Here is a 25,378-nt window from a genome sequence, read left to right as displayed (position 1 = left end):
GGCATCTTTTTTTTAAAATCCTTTGCTGTGCATCACTTGCTAGGACAGTTGTACCAGTCTTTGGATACAGTCTTTCCTGTGAGAGCCGTCACAGGTCTTGCTATTCTTTTGCCAATGTCCAAACTGTAGTACCGATCTGAAATGAAGATTTATGTCACAATTAAATTCCAGAAACTACATGGAAAGGATCTTGAAGTTAAAACCTTCCTTTTAATTTCATTTAGGCATGAATAACAGATTTTTCATTCCACAGTAAATATATGGAGTTGAGAGGGTATAACAATTAATTTTTGTCTTCAACTTTATTTTTTACATGTCCTTCGTTGTGTTTAGCTAAGTTTTAGAGTACTACTAGTAATGAAATATGCCCCAAGAACAGGGAGTAGGGAAGAATACTCATACTGCTAGAACACAGACTAGTCTTAAGAATTTGAAAATCAAACTCGAAATAAAACAATCCTGCACTAACTACAAAAGTGGGAACTCCGTGGTCCCTGGGTGTGAATTGGCCTCTGTTAAGGTTAGGAATTAGTTCACACAGAAACTTACTTTAGCATCCTGGTTTTGGATACAGCTAGTTCTTAGAAAAATTCTGAGGAATGCTTTTACATGATTCTGACTAGAGAGAAAGGATCTACCTAATCTGGAATCATAAATAATTTTTCTCCTGTGAAGCAAAATGGTTCATGTCCCACCCTTTTTTATTTTGTCAGAAACATAGTTCCATGGAAACCAGTGAAAAAACTATCAATGTGTAGTGGTCCAAGGATTTCAAGCTATCATAAATGCAGAATTTAATAAAGTGTCAGGTTTTTTTGTCACTTGATAAGCCTGAACTCTTACAGCAATGCATTCCACAACTGGCTAGTTTGAATCGTTGTACCTCACTGCTGCTAGTTGTCCTGTAACTATTGATTTTTTTAATAGAATCATCTCAATTACAGGCAACGTTTTAATTCTCAGGACTTTTCAATAGCGCTTAAAATTAGTCTTGCAGAACCACAGGCGCTAACCTCACGCTTCGGAAAGCTGAGAGATACGTGGGCTTCTTTCTTCCCCATCCCCTAGTCTTTTGAGATTGATAGTAACGTGCATTAGCTTTAACTTACTGTAGGAGAAGGCGTAATAGTCGTAGCCATCTGGCTTATTGTAGTTGGGTAGTGAGATAGTTGAATGAATCACTTTGGGGAGCCCTCTCCAGTAGGCAGTCATTCTGACTGCCTCGCGCAAAACTCCTGCAAGTGGAAGAAAACTTCAGTTAGGAGGTGTTGCAGTGTGTCTGCTGTCAACTATTACTTGCTTGTATAATCTACAGCAAGCGTGCTCTATTGGATTAAAAAATATTAAAAGTATTTAAAAAAAAAAAATGGAACAGAATGTTGTGTTACAGAAACTACTACGCTTGAAACGGTTGTATAAAAGAAACTTAATAAAGATAAGTTACCAGATGGATATGGGTTGATTCTGACAGTCTGAATAATGGTTGGCATTCTTACTGCACGTTGAAAGCGTCGTCTTATTACAAGTCTTGGGACGTAAACTGGGTATCTCACGGTAACCTGGGTTCTTCTTTGACACTTCTTGGCAGGCTCCTGTCTGTACACATACTGTTGCATGTTGCCATCTAAAGCAGACATTTGTTTCATTTGGTTAAAAAAAAAAAAACCAAAACAAACCAAAGTCCCCACCAAAACACCAGCTAGATCAGAAAATGTCCTTGATATCTGCATTACATGTGGGAAATCAATGGCATCATTTTAATACAGCTACAGCCGTGGCAGCAGCCTTCAGCACTTTGTTCCTACATTTTGAGATTAGAAAAAGCCTTGCTCCCTAAATCCATCATGTGCTTTTAGACATAGTAATGCCTTCTGCAGGCTCATTACGATTACAGTAGTAAGTACAACTCTGGGGGAGCTCCTTTTGCTGCCATTGTTCCTATTTATCAAGAAGAGGGTAAGGCCATCATTGTAGGCTGCATAAAAGGAGGACTAGAGCCCAGAAAAAGGGTTTGCACTTTATTAATCTCTGCTTTGTAAATTCAGATAATTCTTATGTTGGCAGCTCATCATTCATGTCAGATAAGGAAAGTAATTTAAAATATGAAATAAGAGATCAGGAGGGAGATTCCCATACATAGTTATGTACCAGTAAGATTAAAGCCTTCCCCTTTCTAACTTGAGACTAAAATAGTTTTGCCACCAGATAAAATTTAATGTTTGTCTGCTACAATGCTGGATTCTGTCCCTTACAGTCCTGTCTATTTTAGAACACACTTAAAGATCTGTAAGTACTAATACAAATTTTTAAAGCTTCAGGCTATTTTTTGATCACCTAGCACACTCTGTCATCACTTACGTTTCTGTTTTTGAAAGAAATACATCTTTCAGTCAAGAGGAATGGTGGTTTATTCCTGACTAAGGCAACTGAAGGACCTTTTGCTCATCTGCAAACTTCTGAAATATGAGACATACCTTTTTTGATAAAATAAACAGATTCTGGTCTGTTGTTGTATCTTGCCACGGGGAGGGTTGCTACTATTTTCCCGCTTAGCCCTGCAAATCCGTTTGCGAGAGGTTTGGGATAGCCTTTATCCATAACACCGTTAGTGAAACGCCAGTATAAGGGACCCTGATGATTTAAGGAAAGAACGAGCTTTAGAGGAAATTCATTCTTGGTAATTGAGCTTCAACACAGACATGGAAAATAATCATAACGCTAGCATTTTGATAACTAAAACTGGAACCACTCCTACATACATTAAAAACAGGAAAAAATATTACAACTTCATAAAATACCTTCTGCGGTCTTCCAACACCACCTTTGATAGGGATAGCGTATCTTAGAAATGAACTGTTAAAGAGTCGTTACTGAGCGAAGCGATTTGCTTTCTAAATTTTCACAGATAGGAAAAGCTGCTTGAATTCCAGGACTGAATGATTAAATGGGAAATAACTATATAACTCCTTTAATGAGGTGTGTACATTTCATTATAATCTTTCAGGAAGGAAAATGTATTAGGAACAAATTTAGGCCACGTTTGGGCAAGGGAAAGACACGATAAAATACCTGTATTAAAGATTTGGATTTTTTTGGAAGTGTGGCTCATATGTAAACTTTACTCAATTGTCAATTATTTTGCCAATGCTTTGTCTCCTAGAGGAGAAAAACACTGAATTGAGGTTTTGCCTAAAAAGCACCATCTCAAGTCAGATGGGGGGGCTGGAGAAGAGACACTTCACCCGCAGATTTTCAAACCCACCACACTGTTCAAAAACACCATTTGTTCTATAAAACGAGCAACACGGCCCCAGAGCGACGCAAGGCTCCTCTTCTGCTGGGCTGCATTTCATAACCCACACCTTTTTTTTAAGCTGATCTGCTCCCCACGCCCTCCTGGCGCCTCCTGCACCCACCACACTCTCGCTCCCCACCTTGACGAAGAAGGTCTTGCCGTCGCAGTTGCACCTGGAGAAGACGGCGTCGATGGGGGACGGGACGCCCCAGCCATCGCTGATCCGGCGGGGGCTGGTTGTTGGCGGGCTCCTGCCGTTCAGCAGCCAGTAGTAGTGACCTGCACAGTGGGAGGAGAGATGGTGAAACGCAGACAGACAGACAGACAGACGCAGGGAGAAAGACACAGGAAACGAGGATCCCCCTCCCCTCTTTCCTCTCTCCTGCCCTCAGGCCGCGGCTGAGGGGGTAAGGCGGCTCCTGCACCCGCAGCACCCCTGAGGCGTGGCCAGGCTCGGGAGTCACTTCATGAGGGCTCAGAGCGCTGAAGTGGGTTGGGGGGTTGGGGCTGGGGCGGGTGAGGGTGGTGGGGGAAGGAGGAGGAGGAAGACAAAGAGGAGGAAGAGGAGGAGGGCAAGGGCTGGCCTACCTCGGAAGACGGCCAGGGTGCCATTAGGCAGGGCCACCATGCCATCCGCTGGCTTCCCGCTGCACAGGTCCTTCTCGTCCTTCTTCGCTGCAAAACACAGTGGCTTGGGTTTGTTTAACATTTAACACAAACGATGTTACCTGCCCAGCCCACCGCCAGTAGCACTATGACTGTTAAATGTGATCATCCGTGTCGGGTGATGTTTGACGCCCTCCATCGTTCAGGCCTCTGCCTGGCACTTGTCCCACAAAGGGTATAGTTACTCATTTGAGATCAGTTCTTGGAAAGTTTGGCTCTCGTGTTTTGGTCCCAGGAGTGCCAGACCAGCTGTTTACATGACTAGGTATGGATCGCTTTGCTTATTGCTTACCTAAGTACCTGTAATTCAGAAAAAGACCTATAAATGCATTGTATGCTACAGCCCTCAATTAATTTTTTCATGCTCCGGGATGTTTACTTGATGTTTCTCCAAGCTGCTCTAATGGGTTCCATTCCCCCTCCTTATTTCTTAAAAAAACATTTACATTTACTTTCAGTTAAATATAAAGAAAGGATGAATCCGTTTTGGACAAAATCTAAGTATTTTCCATCTAAAACACCTCTTTTTTTCTTTCCTTCCAATATATGATTGGAAAAAATTCCCAAGAACGTGCAGGCCATATGTGGTTAAAATAAATACCGAGGACATGAAAAAAAAAACATTGTGGCAAAAAGCACAGAGGGAAGAGAATACAAGGAAAAGACTTCTTGTCTGTCTTATGTGGTGTTTTTTGTATGAGACTACGAAACGCCACATTAGGTACCGTGAGTAATGGTGGATATTCAGCCTGACTCCCTAGCAATGTTTTCATGGGCCTTAGAAATTTATCTTCTTTTTCCTTGACTTTTTTTTGTTTGCATCTTTTACAGTACTTACGGCAGGACCAACTACTGAAACCAAGTACTAAAACAAGATCACGCTCTAAACTAACATGAAGAATTTCACTAACAATACAATTGAAAACTGAAGTACCCGTATTCAGGATGCTGAGTACCGTAGCACCGTGGTTATGGCTGACCCCTGGGCCAGGACTGCCATGTTCTTGTGGCACTGTATAGAAAGGCCTTGCCATGTCCTTTACTCATGGATTTTGTTGTGCTCTCTGGTGGAGTTATTGGTGCTTTTGTACCTACTGGAATGCAATTACCTTGTGTTTCTCCGGGTAAAATGGGCAAGTCTGCAGTTTGTATTAAAGGCTTGTTGTTGATCTCAGGCTCTTCTTTTACTGGCAGAGTTTCAGGGTCGGCTGGATGAGGCTCATCTCTTGTGTCAGTAACCTCCTGGAAATGTATAGTTGGCTTGGATGTCCCTTTGGAAACAATAAACATTTCTTCTATCGTGTCTTTTTTATCTCTTGTAGTGGTCTCTTTAGTAACTGTAGTTTCCTCTTTGTTAATACTGGGGGCCTTTTCAGTGGCATCTTCCATTTCTTTTTCAGGTGTGATATTAGTTTCTTTGATGGTCGTTACCTCTTTTTTACCAGCTGTTGTTGGCTCTACAACAACACAAGTAGTACTTATGCTCTCTTTTGCTGCAACTGTTACAGTCTGCTTAGTTTCCACAGTCGTCTCTCTTTTATTTGTTGTTACAGTCTCCCTGGGTTTAGGAGTTGAATCTCTTTTGGCAGTTGTTGTCAACAGAGTGGGCTTGGGCAAGGGAGTTGTAGCTGCTGCAGCTGCTGTTTTTACAGTCGCTGTTCGCACAGGGCTTTCTTCTTTTTTAGCTGTTAAAGTCTCTTTTGGTATGGGAGTCTTGTCCTGTTTAGCTGGGGTTACTTCTCTTTGCACAGATGTTGTTGCAGTCTTTTTGTCCGCAGTAGTTGCTTCTGATTCAGCTGCTGTAGTGACAGCTTGCTTGGCTGTAGGAGTTGTATTTGGAATATCATCCTTACCTTTAGGAGAGTCATCTGGTTTAGCTGTTATCACCCTAGTTACCGTAGTTGTGTCTTTCCTACTTGTTGTTAAAATGTCTTTAAGCACAGTAATTTTCTCTTTCTTGGATGTTGTTACCTCTTTATTCACCGTGGTTGTTTCTATTTTACTTGCCTCTTTGGTTATAGGAGTAGCAACAGTTTTAGCTGGTTTTTTGTCTTTTTTTTCAGTAGTACTAGCTGCAGTCACCACTATCCTTTGTACTTCTGTAGTTGTATCTTTTGCAGTTGTACTGGTTGCTACTTTGGGTGCAGAAATTGTGATTTTCTTTTCTGTGGTTGTTTCTGAAAACATAGTGTCGGCTTCAGGTATGGCTGTTTCTTTCCTAGTTGTTGTGACCAGCTCTATGTTTTGAGTGCTTGTGTCTTTCTTAACGGTAGTTACTAATCCAGGGACAGGAGCTCTCACTTCAACAGATGTTGTTTTCTCTACAGCAGGGGTGTCAGCCTCAGCGCCTGCAGGGGTAGTCCGCTTAACTGTAGGGGTTGTGGGAGAGTCCGCCTTGGTCATTGGTGCTTTGGGGGTGGTGGGAGAATCAGCCTTGGTCGTTGGTGCCTCCGTGGCCTCTGGGGTTGCATCTTCAGGTTTAGGGGTGGTGGGAGAGTCTGCCTTGGTTGTTGGTGCCTCCGGGGTTGTGTCTTCAGGTTTAGGGGTGGTGGGAGAGTCAGCCTTCGTCGTTGGTGCCTCTGGGGTTGTATCTTCAGGTTTGGGGGTGGTTGGAGAGTCAGCCTTGGTCGTTGGTGCCTCTGGGGTTGTGTCTTCAGGTTTGGGGGTGGTGGGAGCGTCAGCCTTGGTCGTTGGTGCCTCTGGGGTGGTGTCTTCAGGTTTAGGGGTGGTGGGAGAGTCAGCCTTGGTCGTTGGTGCCTCTGGGGTTGTGTCTTCAGGTTTAGGGGTGGTGGGAGAGTCAGCCTTGGTCATTGGTGCCTCTGGGGTTGTGTCTTCAGGTTTAGGGGTGGTGGGAGAGTCAGCCTTGGTCGTTGGTGCCTTTGGGGTGGTGTCTTCAGGTTTGGGGGTGGTGGGAGAGTCTGCCTTGGTCGTTGGTGCCTCCGTGGCCTCTGGGGTTGCGTCTTCAGGTTTGGGGGTGGTGGGAGAGTCAGCCTTGGTCGTTGGTGCCTCTGGGGTGGTGTCTTCAGGTTTGGGGGTGGTGGGAGAGTCAGCCTTGGTCATTGGTGCCTCTGGGGTGGTGTCTTCAGGTTTGGGGGTGGTGGGAGAGTCAGCCTTGGTCGTTGGTGCCTCCGTGGCCTCTGGGGTTGCGTCTTCAGGTTTGGGGGTGGTTGGAGAGTCAGCCTCGGTTGTTGGTGCCTCTGGGGTGGTGTCTTCAGGTTTGGGGGTGGTGGGAGAGTCTGCCTTGGTCGTTGGTGCCTCCGTGGCCTCTGGGGTTGTGTCTTCAGGTTTGGGGGTGGTGGGAGAGTCAGCCTTGGTCGTTGGTGCCTCTGGGGTTGTGTCTTCAGGTTTGGGGGTGGTTGGAGAGTCAGCCTCAGTTGTTGGTGCCTCTGGGGTGGTGTCTTCAGGTTTGGGGGTGGTGGGAGAGTCTGCCTTGGTCGTTGGTGCCTCTGTGGCCTCTGGGGTTGTATCTTCAGGTATGGGGGTGGTGGGAGAGTCAGCCTTGGTTGTTGGTGCCTCTGGGGTTGTGTCTTCAGGTATGGGGGTGGTGGGAGCATCTACCTTGGTCGTTGGTGCCTCCGGGGTTGTGTCTTCAGGTTTGGGGGTGGTGGGAGAGTCAGCCTTGGTCGTTGGTGCCTCTGGGGTTGTGTCTTCAGGTTTGGGGGTGGTTGGAGAGTCAGCCTCAGTTGTTGGTGCCTCTGTGGCCTCTGGGGTTGTATCTTCAGGTATGGGGGTGGTGGGAGAGTCAGCCTCAGTTGTTGGTGCCTCTGGGGTTGTGTCTTCAGGTATGGGGGTGGTGGGAGCATCTGCCTTGGTCGTTGGTGCCTCTGGGGTGGTGTCTTCAGGTTTGGGGGTGGTGGGAAAGTCAGCCTCAGTTGTTGGTGCCTCTGTGGCCTCTGGGGTGGTGTCTTCAGGTTTGGGGGTGGTTGGAGAGTCAGCCTCGGTTGTTGGTGCCTCTGGGGTTGTATCTTCAGGTTTGGGGGTGGTTGGAGAGTCAGCCTCAGTTGTTGGTGCCTCTGTGGCCTCTGGGGTGGTGTCTTCAGGTTTGGGGGTGGTTGGAGAGTCAGCCTCGGTTGTTGGTGCCTCTGGGGTTGTGTCTTCAGGTTTGGGGGTGGTTGGAGATTCAGCCTCAGTTGTTGGTGCCTCTGTGGCCTCTGGGGTTGTGTCTTCAGGTTTGGGGGTGGTAGGAGATTCAGCCTCGGTTGTTGGTGCCTCTGTGGCCTCTGGGGTTGTGTCTTCAGGTTTGGGGGTGGTTGGAGATTCAGCCTCGGTTGTTGGTGCCTCTGTGGCCTCTGGGGTTGTGTCTTCAGGTTTGGGGGTGGTGGGAGAGTCAGCCTTGGTCGTCGGTGCCGCTGTTGTCCCAGGTGTTTCTTTCTGAGCTGTAGTGGCCTCTGTGGTGGTTGTTGTTATTTTAGCAGTACTCGTTGTAGCGGGTAAACTTGGCTTTGGATCAGTTGTAGTTGCTTTGGTTGTTGTGGTTGTATCAGGTTTTTTTGTAGTTGGAGCAGGACTGGTCACTTTTTTTTCCTGTTCGCTGCCAGTATCTATGAAAACAAATATTTATTAAGACACTGGAATTGCAGTGCATGCACCTATTGCGTATCAATTCATTATACAGGTGAGAAATTTATCTTTTGAGTAGCAATAGTTTTTTTTATGGTCTTTGCTCTAAACACTTTCTGTGCAAAATTGCACTTAATTTTCTTTAAAGTGGTTGAAATATTCATTTATTTAAACTGGCAAAAAAAAAAAAGAAAGGGGGTGTATTTGGAAACCTAAGTTAAATATATAAATGTCAGTTTATGGACTTAAGTAACTGTCAAATATAAATAGTACAGAAGAGCAAAGCTAACCTGGACTGGGTTAAATGTGACTTCTTTTTGTCTGCATGGGACTTTGCAGCAGCTTACCTAAGTTTTAAGTAATCCTTTTGTCTGACCTGTCACAGCTCCGAGTACAACATGTCAGATTTTAGTTTGGTGTTTGCAGGTGAGGCCACCTGGTGTTTCCATCCTTTCTCATGGAAGGGAACCACGCTATAACGTATAGTCCTTCTAATATGACACTTCCCTTCTCTGTCCGTTCTTTTGATTTATTCCTCTGACCTTAATTGTAACATAGCCTGCACCAATGACCTCAACTTGAAGGAGAGAGGTAGGGAAAGGTGAGGAAAACAAACTTCCTGAATACAGACACCTGACTGCATCTCCTACTGTATCTTTGTGTCTTGAGTGATTTTCTTCTCATTTATGGCTTTAAGACTCTCTTTACTTGTATATAGTTACACTGACTTGAGTCAAATTGTTATTATAGCTATATTCAGTAAAAAGTAACAGTAAATACTTCTGCATTTTAATGTCTCAGTAAGTGTTATCTCTCTGAAGTTTTGCCATTTAGTTCTGTTTTCACACAGGTTTTGTGGTGTTTGTTTCTTTTTTTTTTTTCTCTGTCATTCCTGCTGTGTTGCTCTCTACCATTCCAACTGAATTGGCATTTGTTTCTTGAAAACCTGAAAAAACCAAGTGCAGCATCATATGGTTTGGGGCCATATCTTTCAGATTTTTGAATACATTTAAAAATATAAAAAGACCTGAGCTATTGCTGATGGTCACGGCCTGATGACTGTTAGCAGCATTGAGGCAGTGTCTCTCCCAGCAGACTGGAAGAACGTACAATACTGCAGTGTGAGACATAATCCCTGTGTAAATGTATTGTAGAAACAGTGTGGTATGAGCAGAGCCTTACAGAATAGGTTTTTCTCCCACCCAGGCCCAATGAGTCTGAAATACCATGAACCAAGTGAGATCCTGTTAACGGTTATTTGAACTTCCTTAATTGTTTTTCACTTAAGGCACTATATTGATTTTTTTGTAATAGGAAATTGACACAGCAGAAAGGTAAGTACTCCAAATTTAAATTTTTTTTTTTTTAAGTAAGCGTTAAAATATTGGCCAACATTGACCAATCTCATTTCATTCTTGTTACTTCAAGTTTCAAGTTCAAACTGATCTCCTGAATTATCACTTAAAATGCTGGAACAGAATATCAAAGAACGCAGGAAAGCAACATATTTTCCATTGAGAAAAAAATAAATTATGTGTTTTCTGAAGCTGCGTGAGGCCTGGCATGATTAAAGCTAGAGAAACCTGCTAGATTTTCCTATCTTGGTCCGGCCAATTCATCACTGTCCCAAAATACAACACCCTTCCTGTTCCAGCTGTGGACTTTGTCCAAAACTGACAATGGTGTGTAACATATTTGTGGAAGATATGTGTGAAAATCCAATAGAGACACCGGAGACATCACCACACTTCAACATCTGTGCTAAGTGAACTCTCCGAAGTCAGTACCCTGAGGTCTAGGTGAGGTAATTAGTTTATAAACTGAGCGGTTCCAAGCTTGGTAACTGTCTGGTAATGTCTTGCATCGACTTTCTATTTCCAGAGCAGGAAAATGGTCTTTAATGTTTCCTTCAGGTAACACCCATCCTGTTTCATTCATATACTTTCCTACCTTCCATAACTTCATGGGGCTGCGTTACTTCCTCCGGCTTATTTTCCTCATTTTTGGATGACCTTTTAGATGTTGGTTTGTTTGCTGGAGGAGTCTTCGGTGATGGCTTTTCTGCATGTGCTGAAAGAAATAAAATAATCTGTTAATGGGAGCATTTTTCTTCATAGGTGCTTGGTGTCAACTATATAAGAGGAACGATTACAGAATTTCAGTGACCATCTTCCATATAAATCTAAGTTTCTTCCTACCTATCATATTACAGTATTATTCAGGGGAAAAAGAGCAAAAATATCCTTTGCATCCCTAAGTGCTTCATCACAAATGGGAGCAATGTTTTTCCCAGAAGCTCGAGGTAAGACATTCTTTGCTAATGGGAATTTTGAGGTGGGAAAAAGACAAATTCTAAGTGGAGTTCTATGTTCTGAAAATTTGTCTAATTTTTTTTTTGTCAGGTTATTTTTCTGACTGCAGATGACTTGGGATTAACTCTCTATAGTGGATCTGTGAGAGCTATCATTAACCAAGCATTTACTTCAATAATCCCCTGAAAATTTAGTTATATTGTAGTTCTTCAGACATGATAATTCAACACAAATGATCATTTTGGAAAGACATCTTAAAAGCAATAGTTTCCTTGAAAGAGACGGGAACTAGAAAGCAGACATGGACCAAAGAAACAAAACAAGGTCTAAGTATTAAGCTGACTTCCAGTAGGCTGAGTTTTAGGGAAAACTGGAAGCTTGTGTTCAGATTTTCCAACTCTGAAGATTGAATAGGATTTCACTTCCATCCAGTAAGTGCCAGAAAATACTTTTTAATTAATTGTTGGGTCAAATTCACAGAATCACAGAATCATCTAGGTTGGAAAAGACCTTGAAGATCATCTAGTTGTAGATCATCAAATTGTACAACTGGAAGTGAGACCTCTTTTCTCACTAGCATAGCCTTGTAGAAGGATCTTGTTCGTTGTGAAAAAAGCATGATGGATCTCAGGGAACCTGCAGAGTGTTTCTGACCCCACTAAAGGAGCTGGTAGCTGCCATGGGTATGTATAATCAACTTTTTATAAAAGGAGCAGTATTTTTGTCTCATAAGGTGACGACCCTGGTATCAAAGCATCTACTTTCATAGTAAGTAAGGTTAGGTGTTGGACTATATCCTGAAGCTTTTATTGAGAAAGAGAGAAATTGTAATTGTTGAATAAAATCACTTTGGGAGCTGAATTGGCTTTCAGAGGAGTCAGCAGCGGCAGGGGGAATGTTTGATCAGTCCTTAACTATGTGTGCATGCGTATTCAGGGGATACAGGGCTTCTGGAGGATAAGAAACGTAAAAATGATCTCTAGATATATGTTGTAAACTTAGCTTCACTGTGCAGAACAAGGTGTTCAGAAGATGCATAAACAGCAAAATTATTCCAAGAGGTTTAACAGGTTTCTCAGTTACTCACACATAGCAAAAATATTAAAATACCAAGTACAGAGATAGGCTGGGTTTGGTGGATATTTTGTTGTTTGTTTTATAAAAATTAATCACAAAGTTAAGTAACTAAAATACTAGAAGCAGCTCTCTTGAGATTAGGAGCAATTGGTTAAGTTTTCCTTATATTTGAACTGAAGAACAAGTGAAAATGGCAGCAAAACGAAGGTGTTAAGCAACCTCAAAGGCAACAAATTAATCTCAAGACACTTCCAAGACATTTATCCTCCTCTAGACATCCAGTCAAAAAATGCTGAATACAGAGTCTATTTCAGTATCAATGACAGTGCAACTGAGTGGCAAAAGCAAGCAGTTATACCAGCACCTGGGGACTGGGAGTGGTTGTTAAAGTGAACCAAATGATAATCTGTAGCTCATCTTGTTTGTTAAACTGCACGCTTTGAAAATTGGCTGCCTTGCAAGTTGTCTGGTCTGTGAAGGCAGTAACCCGGTGCCAAGGCATATTTGCCAAGTGTGTTCACAGAAATGAATTTAGGTCCGTAAGTAGCTGAACGTTTAAGGACATGATGAAATGAAACATATTCTGTTAGTGTTTTCTAGACTAGAATTCAATTGCTAGTGTCATTAAAGCCACATGAAGGGGAGACTGCACCTCTAGATCTGTGCCTTTGTGCTCAACTAACAAAAACCCACCAGGTTCTGCAGTGAAGTACAGAATAACCAAAAGTGACTGTGGGTCAGTGTAATTCTTCCCTGAACTGAACTTGTAGCCTAAAGGTTAAATGTGTGTTTTCTTAAAATTCCTCTCGCTGCAGTGTGAGTATGTAACCACTTCTAACCAGGCGGATCCTGCGGTTCCTCCCTCTTGCCCCAGAGGATGGGTTTCTGCATTGGGCTGCCCTTCCCATCTTGGATTTGAGGTGGGGAGGATCTAGGACATCTCTCTCTATATGCTGCCGGTGACTGCAGGAACCCGAGCAAGTGGCCTGGAGGCTCAGGTAGTGCTGTCCCAATGCATGGAGGAGGTATTCTCCACATTTGCATGGGTGGGGAATTTAAAGGAGTTGGATCTTCCTTCATTACTACTTCTTTTGTAGGATGAACCAGGATTTTTACTGCAATATGCCATTCATTCTCCTCAGCTTCTGTCCTTGAATTCTATTATTGATGTAATTTAAGTAGCAGGAGTGGAAGTGCAAATGCAAAGCCTGAGCTTACACGTTATTCTGGGTGACAGTTCTGACAGTAAATTAGAGAATGGCTAGTGCCAGAAGAAGCTAATGCAAAATAAAACATTACCCTCAGAATTCGTACCTTGGTGATGGCTTTCAGTGCATCTACCTGTATGTGCCGATAAAGTGTTCATGCTTGAGAAAACGGCCATTTCATTTTTTAAATTAGATTTTGTTATTTTTGTTTGGTTTCTTTTGTTCAGTACCTAACCTCTTGTGTCCTAAGAAGCCTGCACAACTGATGTTTTATTATAATGCAACGCATCTCTGTTTAAATATATCTAGGAAAAATATAGCGATAAAGAAATTTCTTACCCTCTTTACAGTGTTCCGTGTAGTCTGGGCAACATTTGCCATATCTTTCACAGTCTGCATCACAGTCACACTCTCGTCCTCTTTCAAAGGCTTCAAAGCAACGTCCTCTGCAGGAGACTGCTGCGTAAGGCAGAACAACAGAATTAGTATTTTTGGCTAGCTCACCTTTAAGACTGGGACCTTTCTACAGCGAAATCATTTGCTTAAGCTGATGTCAAGAACAGCTTCATAAAATCAGGTGGTTATTCTGGTCTGATCCAGAACTTGTTTGTGTAATTATGGGTTTTGATTCAGGCTGTACAACCAGACCTGCACTTTGCCACTGCGGTACTTTGAGACCATTCAGAACTTAGAGTGTAATAAAATGTGACCTCAACATTCACTTTAGCTAGGTCCCATCAGAGAAGGTTTCCATTTCCCTAATCAAATAGCAGTTAGCTCAAGAACAGTATTTAAATTCTGTGTTGGGTTTTCAAAAAGGTGTTCATCAGGGTACCACTTTGCATCAAGAGTGATGTGTCTACACATCAACATTTCTGAAAAATAATTTGCCTAAATTGTCATGACCAAGTGTACTGGTGTCTCTGGGCAAATACTGCAGTTTAATTGTGTGAATGAGTTAACAAAGTTACACCGAGTGACTATTTTTGAAATGTTATCCCAGTCTATTTAATACAGTTCTTAAATTATTGGTACTAAAGGAGTATCTACCATGTTTTGACATGATCAATAACCACCTGCTTTTAATATTTCATTATTGGTTATCTTCTGACAACTTCAGTCACTACAGTACTTCTGTTTCATATCAAATAATGACAAAATTGTTCTAGAAAGTGTGTGAACAGCTATTAGAGACTTCAGCAAAACATGCTTGCTGTATTTTTCAAGGACAAAATTTGATCCTAAACATTTACATCATATTACAATCCAATATTTATTAACATTCAGTAGTACCTTTAATAGGTACTTAGTTAACTGTTAAATTGAAGTGATTATGTTAGCCCTGAAGTATTTTTGAGGATGCTTAGCATCTCATAGAATTGAACCAACAATTAGCTATCATTTGGTATTTCCAGAAGTTACCATATGACTTGTTATTCTTGTCCCGTATCTTTTCTGTACATAAATCTCTTTTCAAGTCATTGTCCTTGTGGCATGTAGGGCATAAATTAATATTTTACAATTAAATCACTATCTAGCAAAATTAGGATTACTGTATAGGCAGATTCTGATCGTCTTTTGACCGGTGTAGATGTGGAGTTGATGCCAGTGGATTCATCCCACACACACAGGTGAGAATTGTTTTTATTTTATGATGTTAGGGCAGTGTTTATCATAACCAATGTCTGGCATTTCTCTAATTTAGTCACCATCAATCACACGCTAACTGGTCCACAGTCCTTCGTCAGACTGCCTGTATCCTTTAAGGATGGCACCTAATATGCTTGCCTGAATTCAATGATTTATGGTAGAACAGGAAACACTTCCTCTAGCCTTAGAGATTTTATTAAATATTATATAGATGCCAGAATAACTTTAGAATCTGGCCCACAATAAATAAATGGTCTACATAATTAAAATGCCTCAGTATGTACTTTCAGTTACGAAAAATGCTGACGTCCCCTCGCAAATTGAAATCAGGATGGGGAAGACTGAAGTGCAAGTGTTTCCAGTGTGCATGTCAGAGAGGCAGAATTAGCATTTTGGGGAGTGCTGCATCTGCATTTTGAACAACACTCAACCTGGTTGCTGGATCTAAGAAGTCTTATCTTACACCTGTAATCTTACTAGAACTACAGTGTAGTGTAACAAACTGCAGCTATCTAAATTACTGATATTTTTGACACTGGTGATTCATAAGAAAATGTTTTTTAATGCTCAGTAAAAGAGTCTGAAATACCTGTACACACTATACAGTTTTGCATATAAATAAAGCATAAAAAATAATACTCATCCAACCATCTTTTCCATAAAACTCTGGGCATGGTTCTGATCCAGAGTCAGTTTCTGTCCATGGAAGGACACCCTCTGACTTTGGGTTAGACCATACAGCCTCCACACTTCTTAAATTTGAGTTGGGATGTCCCAGAATTTCTTCCTGGAAAACCCTGAATTTGCTTTTACCAATTTTTTGTAGAAGAGACAAACAGATACAGTACAAATACATTAAGGAGAAGAAAACAAGCAGCAGCTAAACTGTTCCCCCCCCTCTCTTGCCTAGCTCTGGCCTTCTGAAAAGCAAAACCCTTTTCTCAGTGATAACCTGTGTATCCACAGTTTTCTTTGAATGGGTTGCAAGAGGTTATCACTGAGATTTTGAAGGGGAGAAAAATACATGCATGAGAGGAGAACAAGGATGCAGAGAACTAAAAGAGACATGTAAGCATTCAGAGGAGAGACACTGGTGTGGTGGGGAGCTGGAGCAAACGGGAGGCGAAGTCTTGCTGATAGGAACTGGCTGTGTTTGGGAACTTACCCACCGTGCAGAATTTCTTGAAGTCAGGGCAGCACTCCATGTAGTGTTGACAGTTAAAATCACAGTGGCAGTGATGCTCTCTAGAATACCCTTCCCCACATCTCCCTGTACAGCTTGATAAATCTAAAATCACACAACACTGGTGTAAACATTGCCAAACCAAAATGGTACCTAAGGAAATGCTGAATGGCAAAGTAGTAAGATTTATCTTTTTTTCTATAGAATGCCATTTCTTCACTTGGTATTGCAGAAACTGTGGGCCCGGTGCAACCCCTTCTGAAAGTATGTGGATCAGAGGTTTGCTCTGAGCCAACCTTGAGGAGCAGCAGCAGCGCCCGCTCAGGCTAGGGGGATGTTCTGCTGAGGCTAACTTAGCCTGTTTCTCCTGAAGATTTATGAAGCTCTGAGGACTGGTTCAGTAGTATGACCACAGCAGTTCTGGCCTCCAAAGTGACCCGTGCAGATCTCACTTAGGCAGTATATCAGCCAGACACTATATTGATTTGCAGACTTATTTTCCATCTTAGGCCACCCTACGTATGGTTATAGATGGGCGTCTGCACAACTGTACCTGACAGACCCATTAGGCCTGTCTGATTTTTACTTTTGGTGATGTTCTTCATAATACCAGATAAAATCAGTTTAGCTTGCAAACTGGTGAGCCCTGTCACAATAAATACAGGTCCACGGAGCCTCTTTTATTGGAAGTTGTCAAAATCTGCCTGCCCTCTACATAATATTTTTCCGAGTTCAGAGAGGAATTTGATATCAAATCTGAGGTTAGGAACAGTTGGGGCCTAGTCCTGCAATCTTCTGTAAAGTACTTTCTGTTTGTTAATTAGGAGATTATTTACTAGCAGACTAACATAAAAGCTCATCCCACAACGGCTTTACTGTTGGACTGCTGTAGTGTTGGCAAATGCTAGATGATAATAAATGGTGCAGATTACAGCTGGTAAGCAAGACGTCAGGAGGTCTGCTTTCAAACTGCAAGCATTCAAGCTCGGCAGTGGTTTGTTTCCTTCTACTGCCAGATCAGATATTCACCCTGCAACAACTCCCCTTCCTATGTGAAATCTCTACTAACATCATACGCTAACAGCTTCTTCTGGAAAATGAAACATGCAGGACCACAAGTGAAGCATCCCTAAATGCAAACAAAGAAGCTGAACAATCAACAAGCTAAAACAGAGTTAAGGTAATCAGCTGAAACATTGAGGAACGACAAGAAAATAACAAGAAATAACATGTAACGCAACACAACACCAAAGACAATTTCTAACAGCACACACTCCACGTGTGTGTATGAAGGAAGGCCATGGGATAACAAATAATTATATATACTGTGATTTTCAGCAGTTAGGTATAATGTTTGTTATCACTTCTTTACAAATAATGAAGTGGGACTAGGGAATAAATGGAGAATTTAATGGACCTGAGTTAAAGGGCTCTTAATACAGGAGTTGGAAAGAGAAGCTAGACACATTCTTTTATGGCTATGCATCCAATATATGGTACCCTTCTTTCATTATGGGAAGAAAATAAGTCCAAAAAGTAACACTTTTTCATTTATTTATTTGTTTTAAGTTTATGAATTGTAAGTTATGAAGTTGCTTCTAAGGAAAATATCTAAATGGCTCTAGTTTCTGTTGGTAAGAGTCTTGATTTTTGCTGAAAATAGTGGGAAGGGTCCCATCAAGTATAGAGAGTGCAGTGACAGACTGCTCTGCCCTGCAGGTCAAATCTGACATCTGCTGTGCCCTGATGAGCTGCTCAGATTTACAAATGTTATGTCTTCTACTGTCAAGTAGTAATAAATTATTTTCTACCAGCAAGCAATACCCAGTGTTATCACTACAACAATTCGATAGCACAGGAATTACCAGGCTGCAAGTTCTTCTGTTCATAATGGTGCTACTTTAGTTAGAAATCAATAACAGAGCTTTGAGAGTAAATAAAAACCTGTAGTATTAGACAAATAATTGCCAAAATTGGCGTCGGTGGTGGCAATAACAGTGCATATAATGACAAAGCACTTAGCATGGTATAGGCATTCCTTTCCCTGAGCATATTGTATTTAAACATTTCTAACCAAATTATGTGGATATTCTAATTTTAGATTCTTCCTTGAATTGTACTGCAAATCACTTGGTCTAAATATGTCAGTCTGAGGGCAAAAGGATCTACAGCAAAAGAAGTAAGTTCACAGGCATTTTGCATTATATTCATAGCTATATGTTATTCCTCAAAAAAAGAGGACCATGCTGCATCAAAATATGAAAATATTCAGTGATGATAAAACTGAATCATAGTGCCTGTCTGAATAAATATAAAGTTCTAGAACTTAGTATTTTTATGAAGATGCTTTTGAAGCATTCTTAATATTTGTCAGATATCCTAGACACCCTTCCTTCAACTTTGTATGTTACAGTACCTTCAGAAGACACTTCTTGAATCAAGGACAGTGAAAGGATCACCAGGGATACACAAAGTATGTTCCATATGATCATTACTTTCAGGTACGACATCATGCCTAAAAAGATAATCTCACATCACTACATGCAATTCAATTGATCAGTTCATAATTTAAAAAAAAAGATTGCAGTGCATATCTTTATGCATAATACTAGTTTAATAACAACATAAAACTATTCAAGGACAAATTGCTAATTTAGAATTACTCCATAAATTCTGTCTTGGTTATTAGTTGATTACATGTTAAATTTTGTAGTAAGACTAGGAAAATTCATTATTAACAAATAACTGAAGTAAATTTTTGCAGAATTCTATTACGTGAAAACTACAGTCACAATATTCTTTTAACATGGATTCACTTCAGTACAACAGTTTCTAAGGTTATAAAGTAAAAAAAATACCGTCAAAACATTAGTTATTAAGCAATGTAATGATATAAATCATAATCTATCATTAAAATATTAGTGTTTAAATATGTCAAATGGAAATGTAGGATAAAAGTGTGTCTTCTTTCAAAAGGAAAATTTATCTGATTTTTCTGTTTCAGTTCATAATTTTCGTTTTGAAGAAGAGCACTTTGATCAAAATGCTCTGAGTAGAGATAGGTGTGACACTTACCTAACAAAGAATATGTCTGCTCTCAGTGATGTTTCAGATGCCTTATATATTGCTTTATAACTATGCTGGGGTTAACTAATTAGACAGCTTGTTAAACAAAACCACCAATGACAGCTTATGACAGCAAACTTTCCACATGAGTTGGAAGAGGTCCCAGATGACTAGCCTAACACAACATCTGGAAAATACTCCCATTAAGAAAAACGATTACAGAAAAAACTAAATGGGGACTTACTAGTCAAAACAAATTTCGATTACTGAGTGAAATGAACAAATTGTCCTGAATGCATCTGGAAGGTACTAGATATTATTGCATAGCAATAAAAAATCATTATAGGCAAATGCTGACTATATATTCTTTCCTGTCAAATGTAGCTTAGGTGACAGTAGCCTAAAATTATGCAATATTATCTGCTACTGATAGTATATCTTCTCCAAAAAGTTTTGAGATCTAATTCATACAGTCATAAGTAATTCACCAATTCTGCACTGAATATATAGTACTTTTCCCTGAACTGAATGGAAATTTTGCCAAGGTATTGGCTAGAAAACAAGGAATTTAGCCAAAACTCAAATTTATTAAACATATTATATGTAAAGCATCAAAATTAAATGAGACCTATAATGTTTCAATGGTCTTTGTGTGTATTGGTTCCAGATTCAGGATACTGGAAATGGTTATTTGTAACTCTCTCAGAGCTAAAGGGGGTTTCCACTGAAACTTTTAATGGTCCTGACTCTCAGGGTTTGGAAGGGATTTTTTTATTCAGAAACTATCCTAAAGGCCAGGAAACATTGACACTTCTGTCTTACGATATTACTTCAATCCCAAAGTAATTCTGTTATCCCAAAATAATAAATCTGGTGCAACAGGCATTGATCCCAATTGAGGAGAGCACTCAAAATGAGCTTGAGTCTCTTAGGGAGAATAATGTAGACACCTTTGAAAAGGAGTGCGTTTAGACATGTGCTTGGATTTCTTCCTCGCTTGGTTCAATGATTGTGCAACTTTAGTATTTTTATGCTAGAATTTCTTTCTAATTTCTGTATTATCACAATAGAGGCAGTTTCTTTTAATCTTTCTGCATTGTGGATACTTCTAATTGCTTTCATTCAATTAATTTATTCCAGTCAAGAAAAGAGTGCTTTTTCATTGCTCTAGGAACACATATAATCTTTGTAAAAGTTTCTAGAGCTATTTAGACAAGTGTTAAGTGGAAGCACTTACATAGTGTTGATTTGCTGTTCAAGGTTCTCTGCCCACTGCCAACCTGCTTATGAAGTAACTGTTACTCTACTTTGTGGAGAAGGGAACCCAAGGCTCTGAGATTTTATGGAGTTTATTCAAAGTAATACACAGAAGGAAATATATATTACATGTCTTATAACAAGGACTTCGGTGCTGTCTTTAGTTGAGTTGAGTATAAGCTTGACTGATAAAGAAGCCCTCTGGTTTGAGAAGAAAGGTACCTGTATAAGGATATTTAAGGCCTAGGGAAGAAGTACTTGTTAGGGTAGCTAAACAGGATCACCGTGATGATATAGGTTTTCTTGAAAAGTACTAAAATCCTCATAGCTTAAATAATTCATAATTTAATCAAGCAAAACATTTAAGACATCATTGAGTATATCCTTGTATTGATATCTATGATATGGAGAAGATTTGTTGACTCTTCCATCATTTCACAGCCAGTACAGCTGTGAGTCCCAGTTAATACTGTCTAGCTACCTAGCCAGTGAAATAATATATATAAAGAAGTAAATAAAAAGCAACAGATGATCAAAATTATTATCCTGCTTCTGTTAACATGCCAGTACTCGATTAAGTCATACGAAGACAATTAGGTACATACATGACTTGAAAATATGGGTAGTCACGATTGGTTGCTACATTTATTATGTGCTAAGGATACATTCATTTTGGTAGGGATGTACTGGTTCATTTCTCTTACAAATTAAGTTTTTGGACATCAGAGGTGACATGGTGTCGCAAAGTCTGAGTGATGAGAAGATAATAATTCTGTAAGTGGATTAACAGGACATGAAAAGCACTTAAGACACCTTTAAATTGTAGTGTCTCAGTTGCATTGAAATGCAGGTGCTTCACAGCACGTGGTCAAACATCAGTGAGGTGGGGTTTGTACCCTGACCAGCTTCTACTGGTCTTCCCCTTATTTTCAGGGATGGACTTTGAAATCCTGCTTGAAATTATTATGTTTTCTGGGAGGCAGTAAGAAATATTCTCAAATATGGACACTGTCAGGGCACTCATGATGGACAGAGTTTACTTGCTACTGTTATGTAAAGGTTTGTGTGGCAGTGAAAAGGGCCGTAAGAGTAACAGTGAAACAGTAAGCAAGGAGCTGCATGGGTATGGGAGGGGGGGGGGGGCACACATCTCAACCATTTTTGGGTTGAGCTTCATCTGAGGTGGACTTGGAGCTATAAAAAAAAGGGAGAGTTCAAAATGTTTCATTTCCTTATTTTTATTTCTGCTGCATTTAGGGAAACAGGACTAGTTACATTCCTGATGAGTAAATACAGATAAATGGCTTCACCACCATTTTATTTCATCTTGGAGCAATGTATGGGACCTAATATTGTGGTTAGCCACTCCAATCAGAAAGAGATAACATTATTTTTATTGGACATTTCTTTGCTTCAGTTAAATATCAACTGACCAGTCATTTAATTTGGCAAGGGTTTCAGGCAATGTAAACCCTTCATTAAATCTTGTCATGTGTATTCAAAATCTTATCTGTATTTCCCAACTTCATTAGTTGATTGCATTCTTTTTAAAAAGGGAAAAAAAAAAATAAACCTTTGCCTACAAACCCTGCTTTGCACCCTGCTTTTCTTATGTACTGAGATCATCACAGTTACAGTACTGCTGTTGTTATCTCTTATTTCTGGATTAATGCCCATTGATGCCCATGACTCAGCTGTATCCTTATACCTCTTCAGGCCTTGGCTTTTTCAGAAGCTCACCATTCAGTCATACTTGTGATAGTGGTTTTGGGATGTGCTCATATCCACTGGGGATCACATGGAAAATGTAAGCCAGTGAAATCCCAGAAAATGGTGGTTGTTTTAACCTGGGTCTGATCTGACAGATGCCTTATTGCTTTTTCAGTCCCATCACTGATCCCCATTGTTGTCCCATCAGTATCCTCAAAATATCATGTAATTTTCATATAAAAACTAAGTTACATTTGGAGTGATCTTAATCCCTGTGAGAACTCAGTTGACTGTAAGAGCAGCTGGGGTGTCCCAGCAAAAGTTGTTATTTAGAGAAGCTGAGTTGAGCGAGAGTGAAGAAAGTGAAAAGAAAACAAAAGAGCAAGTATTTAGAGTAGTGTTGGCCTGTTAAATATTCGCTGATTAGGGTACCTCTTTTTCATCTTTAACCTAGAAGAAATTTAATTGAAAGTTAAGTGAGTGCTGGAAGTCTCATTAAATGAGTTGCTAAGAAAAATTCTGAAGAATCACAGAAAACTTTTGCTCTTGCTGGAGGAACTGACACAGTTTCAGGCTTACGGTCTTGGAGGGGTAAGGAAGGAGAACGATGTAGAAGAGGTAGAAGCCCTAATGTGGAAAGGGCATGGGTTACAGTTAATTCTTCTGGGACATCTGATAACTCATCAAAGGATGCTTCCCTGTATTGCCTTCTACAATCAGTTGCTTTCTTCCATGCCAGAACTGGCTACATTTCATTGGCTTATTTTATTTGATTATAGCAAAAAAATGTTAACTTTGAAGAGCACTTAAGTATGCTGGCTTTTAAGACAGAGGAATATTAATACCAATTTTTTTGTGATTTATGACTAGTATGAATAGCAGTAGTATTGCAATGAATTCTGCAGCAAATTTCTGTAATAAGGGTCAGATGGTCACATGCATCATCCAGTTGATGTAAATACAGAATTATTGCATTTCTAATTCCTAAAAAAGTTGAGAGAATCATTTAAAATAAGAAATAGAGAGAAAAATACGACTTAGAAATTTTATTTGTCCTCACAGAGATAAGAGGTGAGCCCAAATAATAGGTGGAAAATGAAGGATAAAATCTGCTTGTTTGTGTTATTTTTATAGTACTACCAAAACCTAGGGGAAATCTTTGTATTCCAGAAAAGCCTTTAAACTCAGTACAGCTGCAGACACTACTGAGTATCTTGAAGAGCAGGAGGAGAAAGAGCAGATCTGCTGGCTGTTTGCATCTACAGAGGTACATAACTTGATGTCCTCTGGAGCCTTGACCCTAAGACCATCACTTTATAGCTGTCATAGTATTTCTCAGTGGGTCCTAACAATCTACTAAAGCTAGAGCACGGATTTATTTGAACTAGGCTGGAATCTCATTTCGTGTTGAATGAGTGCTCTGATTCCTACAACAGGGCAGACTTCTAATGACAGAAAGTTACAGGGAAAAATCTTTCAGAGAATGTCGGCCAGAAATATTCAATTTTTTTTTCTTTCCCAGTATTCGGTCTAGTGAAATGGTTATTGATTTGGATCCAGATAGCCTCAATGAAAAGTGACTACTGCTTCATAAAAATGCCTCACAAAATGAATTATATTCCATATTGTTTGTTCTTTTTTATTCATATAGTATATGGACTAGTTCTACTGAGTAATAGCTGGAAGAACACAAGAGGTTCAACTGTAGGAAGAAAAAAATTTCATGCAAGATTGGATTAATTCAAAGGATGACATATGATAAGCACAAGGAAAATTAACATGAGAAAGCGTGCTTCAGGTAGGAGAAAGGTAAATCTAGGAGAGCAAGAAGTTATACATGTCTGTTTATAACATAAGAAATTACGTTTGTCAGTTAAACAAGGAATTCTCAGTTAAACAGTAGTAGTTGAATTATCACTGATTCCTGGTTAATATGTGAAAGAAAGATGTAGAAAATTAATTCAGCCCACAGTTATTTCATCACCACCTACAGGACTGCTAATAAAGACTCCCAGAAACAGTCACCACTTTTTATATGACCGAAGAATAACACCCTTGCTTTGGCAAAATAACAGTGACAAGGTGTCAGACAGGGGGGTTTTCAGACTTGATATGAAGTCATTTTCTTGTAACATGAAGAATCACCTTTCTTAGACATCTCACTCAGGCTACTATAAATAATCCTTGTAACGCATTCTCAAGCTTTCACCTCTGCTGTATTCAAGCAATATTGGTCTGTTTAAATATGTATATTCAAGGGGAAAGGACTTGCTGGATCTGCATAATTGTACACAAGAGCAACAAGTAGTTGTTAAGTTATACTTCTCTGAGAAGATTTATTTTTTCTTTTTTGGAACTTTTCTGCTGTTGCTTGACTTCAGAGTGAGAAAGGAACAGTAACACTCCCGATGTATATCCAACAGGAAGGTCTTGAATGTCAAGTAAGTCCATGTACAGAAAAGCTCTCTTGGCAATATTGAATACTGTATATTAATATTAGTAGAAAAAGCTTTAGTTAAAGCTGCCAGAGGCTTGTGGAAGCTGCCTTTTTTTCTCCTTATTGTAAACACCTGGTTTTGATCACTCATAGTTATACAAGAATCTGAATTATTCATCTGAACTTTCAGTACATTGTTTTTGCCTATTAGGCACCTGATGTGTAAAAGACACCTACAGTGAACAAGAATTGACTGGGTATTTGGCAGAGTGGATTGTCTCAGCATGATAAATCCCCTTTTCTTTGTCAAAGGTAAAGATATATAAAAAAAGGAAAAATACTCTTTTTTCCTTCACTTTCAATGATCTTTGAAATAGTTGTATTCTCTTTTAAGTGCATTCAAAATGAACTCTGCCTCTGAGAACTCAGTTTTCTTCTCAATCCTCCTCAAGAGTTGCACACTCACAGCACGACTGCAGCAGCTCAGAACAGGGCACTGTGAACACAGCAACCCATTTGCAGTTTAAATATAACAGCAAGATTCTTTGAACAAATAAAATGATTGCAAAAATGTAAATTACTCAGCATGACTGTGGTACCTCACAGGTTGTGTAGTGTTGATCTAGGTCTGAAAAAGGAATAATCTGTAGCAAAAGCAGGATTCTTAACCTGATCTCCAAGGGAATAATGAGGCAAAATTAAGAAAATAACCAGCTTTAGTTGTTTATCATCCAAATACCTCTCTGCTATATCAGGAAATTTCTAGGCATTAGTCTTTGTTTGCCTGTAATTAAGTCTGAGGTTAGAACTGAATTAAGTATTAGGTTTTAGAAATCTAAAACAGAAACTTCATTTAATTACCTGTTTCTCAAGGTAGCTGGGAGCATGAATGGTAGGAGCTCCCTTCTGATAGGGAGTTAAGGTCTTTACCTCCCCTAAACAATCCTCTTTCACAGC

At 40.1% G+C, this 25,378-nt stretch overlaps 1 protein-coding gene across 1 annotated transcript; it reads right to left on the bottom strand.

Annotated features, from left to right (window-relative positions):
* Positions 1-18,461, bottom strand: PRG4 (proteoglycan 4). The gene is made up of 11 exons (XM_074833207.1): positions 18,447-18,461; positions 13,458-13,577; positions 12,750-13,068; positions 10,472-10,591; positions 5,071-8,502; positions 3,884-3,970; positions 3,435-3,574; positions 2,475-2,631; positions 1,445-1,624; positions 1,110-1,235; positions 1-136 (listed from the first exon to the last, which is right to left on the bottom strand). The coding sequence occupies exons 1-11, from the start codon at positions 18,459-18,461 to the stop codon at positions 33-35; spliced, it is 4,800 nt and encodes a 1,599-aa protein (XP_074689308.1). The 3' UTR covers positions 1-32.
* Between the last annotated feature and the right edge of the window lie 6,917 nt (positions 18,462-25,378).

Source organism: Strix aluco, chromosome 8, assembly GCF_031877795.1.
Source record: "Strix aluco isolate bStrAlu1 chromosome 8, bStrAlu1.hap1, whole genome shotgun sequence".
NCBI lineage: Eukaryota > Metazoa > Chordata > Aves > Strigiformes > Strigidae > Strix > Strix aluco.
This window is presented reverse-complemented; position numbering and strand designations above follow the sequence as displayed.